Raw genomic sequence first — 4,632 nt, 5'->3', positions numbered from 1 at the left:
GAAAGAGAGAGAAGCAAGGGGAGTGGAAGGAAAGCTTAAACAAGCGTGAATAAAACCAGGATCTGGTCATATGTGTCTAAGAACCAGATTCAAGAAAAGAGAAAGAGGAAAAAGAATAAAAGGATCGGTCAGGGCAAACACAGGCAGGTGAAGTGGGGAGATGGGGAGGTGCAGGAGAAAAGAGAAGGTGGTCCAGTGAGTTCTCCTGGAGAATGTGGGTTCTGCTAGTGGAAAACTGTTTACATCTCCTCTTGTATTGCTCTGCTTCCATGCTGAGGAAAAAGACCAAAGGAGGAGGAAGATGACGGGAAATCCCAGCCTGGCAGACTGCTGCTGGAGTCAGTGGGCATTTATGCGACAGAGTGAAAAACAACAGCGGCTCAGGTCCATCTGAGGTGTGAGGTTAGCTTTTGGGGGTGTAACCACTGCTGGCTGTAAATGAGCTACTCTACCAGATACACCCTAACCTCACACACTCACCCTCACAGAATTGTTCCTACAGGTGAGAGGTCCCGAGGAAAGCCCACTCACCGTGCTGCTGCAGCCAGCAAAGCAGGCAGATAAGTATGTGACCCCGTCTGCCCCACAGACTGGAGTGAAGGAATCAGTTTGGCATTCACAGTTGTTATTGCAGGGGGAATATGGGTCCAGAGATGAGGTTGGAGTTGAGCTGGAAGAGAAACAGAAAGAGAAATTAATGGGCAGTGTGATGATATCAGCCAGCTTTTCCAATCGTTGACACACAAAGATGGCTTTGAAAGGGGGTAGTTAAGACAAACAAATTACAAAAAGCAGTAGGCAGGCTATCTGGGTCTCAGCTCTAAGAAATCCAGGCTACAGCTTCTCCTTGGGGACAGAAATGTCATAGCCACTATCCTTCTGCAACAGAGAATCTAATGTGAGGCTTGGGCTGTCTTGTCCCCAATGAGAAGCCCCAAGGAAACCCAAAGAGATGCTGCAGAGACTACTTTGTGTTTTTCTAGAACAGTAACCGTGAGGAGCCCAGAGCTTGAAGTTGTCATCTTCTAAAGAGTCGCTACTGCATACTGAGGAGCACCAGAAAAGAAAACACAGAATAACTCTCTCCAATTTGTGTGAATGCTACAGGGCACTGACTGCCTCATTTTTCCCCTTAAAATAGGCCTGAAATCACATGTATTCTCTCCTCACCATATCTGAATTTCCAGGCATCTAAAACCTGGTTCTACAAGTTCCCCTCAGGCACTTAAATAAATGTACAAAGCAGGGAATGTCCCTCACTGCCAGGAGAAACCAGACAGTGCAGTGGACCCAATGCTATGTAGGTGGCCATGAGTACAGAATCAGGTCTGGCACCTTTTGATTCAGTTTGATTTTAGTAAAACTCCGTTGTCAGCTGCAGGTACTCATCTCTCACAGTGATGAGTAGCATGAAAACCTCCCACAGTAAGAGCCCTGTACAACATTGCCTTCTATATGCTTGCTCTATATGGCTGTCTAAGGGCCAGTGCTGCCTGAAGGCTGCCCATCGAGGACAAGAACATGGCATTTATGTTGGTGAGGCTGTGTGAGACCCTGAAACTCTCTAGGAACTCACTTGTTTCCATAGGGAACAGTAACTCCTGCCACAGGTCCTGTGTCACATCCCAGGAACAGGAAGGACACGTAGCAAGCTGTAGACACCAGGTTCACCAGCATGGCCATCCTGATGGCTCCCAGAGCAGACAGGCTGAGCTTCTTCACCAAGAGGCCACCCAGGAATATGCCCAGACATGCACATGGGATTGCTGTCATCCCTGCAAGAGGAAAAATCAGTTAGTAATGAGTGTGAGTGAGGCTCAGCAAACCACACTAGTACAACTTTTTACTTCCCAGCAAAAAGATCTGTGTGCCATCATGGAGAAATCCTGTAATGACCTGGAGTAGCACCAAGCTGGGGTTGCCCAAAGAGAGGAACGGATGCAAATGGGTATGCTGCCTTGCACAGAGGAACCATGACCTTCTTGTAGTTCTCGTCTATATTGGAAGGAGATGTCTACCCTAACCTAAGCAGCAGCATCTCTAATGCTTCCTGCAACCGTTGACAGACAAAAGGGACTTTTTACAGAGGCAGGTAGTGATAGAACAAAGGGTAATGGCTTTAAACTGGAAGAGAGTAGGTTTAAATTAGACATTAGGAAGAAATTCTTTCCTGTGAGGATGGACAGACACTGGAACAGGTTGCCCAAGGAAGTTGTGGATGCCCTCTTCCTGGAAGTGTTTAAGGCCAGGTTGGATGAGGCTTGGAGCAACCTGATCTAGTGGAAGGTGTCCCTGCTGATGGCAGGGGGGTTGGAACTGGATGAGCTTTAAGGTCCCTTCCAACCCAAACCATTCTATGATAAAGTCAAGAAGTTTCCGAGGTGTCTAGAAGGTTTGGATGAGCCCTGCTAGGTACACTTCACAGCAGTCTGATCTTCAGAGATTGGGCAACAGTCGCATTTGAAAAGATGACGTTTCCCTTAAAGAATCTTCTTAAACTCTGAGATGCAAAATCACTGCCAGAAGTGACTCACTTGCCAAGGACAGGATGGAATTATCACACTAAACTTGTCTGGGTTCCCTTTTATCCCTTTATTACCAGTCATTCTCCACACCTTACCTACCCAGGCTAAGCTTACAAGTGAATCCAAATCCTGACCCTTCTGGACTCCCATAAATGCCACCTGGGAAATCCAGTAACAACTTTGTTTAAATTAAACAAGTTGTTGTCAGGACTGTGGAAGTAGCAAAATCTCCTTTTCTACTGCCAGGCCAGAGGCAGGACGTGCTCTGGCTCCAGCGTGATTCTTTCTTTGCTGACCATCCAGCATCACTCACATGCTAACTGGTCCCTTTCCTTCTCCCAGTGGATCAAGTGAAGTTACTTTCCTTTGCCAAGCCTTTAATTTTCAGGAAAGATGGAAGAACCTAACCTCCCTGAGACCTTTGCCCTTCTGTCAAATCCTATTAAAATTCACCAGTGAGTTCCTGTGTTGCTGGGGGAGGTAAGATTGACTTGCAGGGGATTATTTCTTTTGGAAAACCAGGCCAAAACCAGAAGATACCAATGTGTTCAATGGGAAAATAAATAATTGTAAGGACAGCAGCTTGCAAGCTCCTTATTTTGATATTAAGATCCACCTATTTCATGATGTTCCAGTTTTTGACAGATCATTGCCAGCTGCCCATCTGGCGAGCTGTGGGTACAGATCATCCAAGATCAACTTGCAGATATCTTAATTGGGTGCTGCTGAAAGAATGGCTGTCATAAACAAATTGCTGAGCTTGTTGGGGAATGAGTAGAGGGAGAAAAGAAATGAAGGTTCTGTCTTTGAATCAGTGTCCTGACAGGGAACAAATAAACATTGAGAAATATATATATGGGAAACCGCAGCAGCATAGCATGGTCAGAGAGAAGGGGCATTTGAAAGACAACCAAGCTGCACTAGCTCAGGTATTTGATCTGCTGCTTGCAATCTCATCACTGAATGCTCTTTCAATACTTAAAGGGGGCTGATAAGAAAGATGGGGACAAACTTTTTAGCAACTCCTGTAGCAACAGGACAAGGGGAAATGGTTTTAGACTAAAAGAGGGGAGATTTAGACTAGATATAAGGAAGAATTTTTTTACAATGAGGGTGGTGAAACACTGGAACATGTTGCCCAGAGAGGTGGGAGAAGCCCCATCCCTGGAAACATCCACTGTCAGGTTGGATGGGGGTCTGAGCAACCTGACCTGGTAGAAGGTGTCCCTGCTCACTGCAGGGGGGTTGGACTAGATGACCTTTAGAGATCCCTTCCAATCCAAACCATTCTATAATTTATTTCCAGTTTAAGGGGAAAGGAGGTACTTGCAGGAGAAACTGGGCTTCCTAACCCAAATAGAGATAGGCTGGAGAACTCTGTGATACCTGAACTATGAGACAAGCAGCTTGATGGGCAGCCGTGTCGCCTGGTGAGTAACTGCAGTCTTGGGCAACCAAGGCACAGCTGGAGCCCAGCCCTCCTGCTCACAGACACACTTTTAGATGTTCAACAAATCACTTTTTGGGCAGCCTAACCAGTGAGCCTGGTTGTGATCAGCCATGCTGAACACTCTTAAATGCCTTTGGATGTTGGAGATTTGGTGGCCCCTGTGGTTACTCACCCAGGAGCTGGTTGGCAGATGAGGTGGTGAGGTTGAACTGCTGCTCCAGGTACTTTCCCAGGAAGGCGGCGAAGCCGGCCACCACTGCGATCTCCATGCAGGCTGCCAGGATGATACAGGTGAAGACAGGATTGGAGAGCAAGTGCTTAGTTACTTTGGGGATCACTAGAAGAGAGGAAAAAGGGAGAGGTGTTTTTCTGTAGGTTCTACTTGAGGTACTGGAGATGTCTTGTCGCTCTCCTGCAAGACAAACTCACTTCAAATCAGGAGTAATTTTCTATCCTGCACAGACAAGCTGGTTGAAATGTGGCAACACCAGAACAAAGTGAAACATCAGAACAGTGTCATCGAAAGATTCAGATACTGGGAGGGTGCAAAAAGAAGTCACCTGTCATTATGTTTACATCTTACAGATGATTTTGAAATTCTGAAGGATCAGTGTTTTCCAAGATTGCTTCTGTTTCCCCCATAGGGAGGTCAATCAA

The 4,632-nt window shown here is 46.4% G+C and overlaps 1 protein-coding gene across 1 annotated transcript in view; it reads right to left on the bottom strand.

Annotated features, from left to right (window-relative positions):
- Positions 1–4,632, bottom strand: part of SLCO3A1 (solute carrier organic anion transporter family member 3A1) — a gene marked incomplete at its 5' end in the record, with an annotated part of 28,929 nt that overhangs the window by 12,766 nt on the left and 11,531 nt on the right. The window contains 3 exons of the mRNA XM_029086179.1: positions 532–670; positions 1,577–1,775; positions 4,148–4,312. Of these exons, the coding sequence (XP_028942012.1) occupies positions 532–670; positions 1,577–1,775; positions 4,148–4,312 (503 nt within the window). The remainder of the gene's footprint in view (positions 1–531; positions 671–1,576; positions 1,776–4,147; positions 4,313–4,632) is intronic.

This window comes from Antrostomus carolinensis, unplaced genomic scaffold, assembly GCF_000700745.2.
Source record: "Antrostomus carolinensis isolate BGI_N321 unplaced genomic scaffold, ASM70074v2 scaffold2680, whole genome shotgun sequence".
NCBI lineage: Eukaryota > Metazoa > Chordata > Aves > Caprimulgiformes > Caprimulgidae > Antrostomus > Antrostomus carolinensis.
Note: the sequence above shows the minus strand (reverse complement) of the source record. Positions and strands in the feature narration are given on the sequence as shown.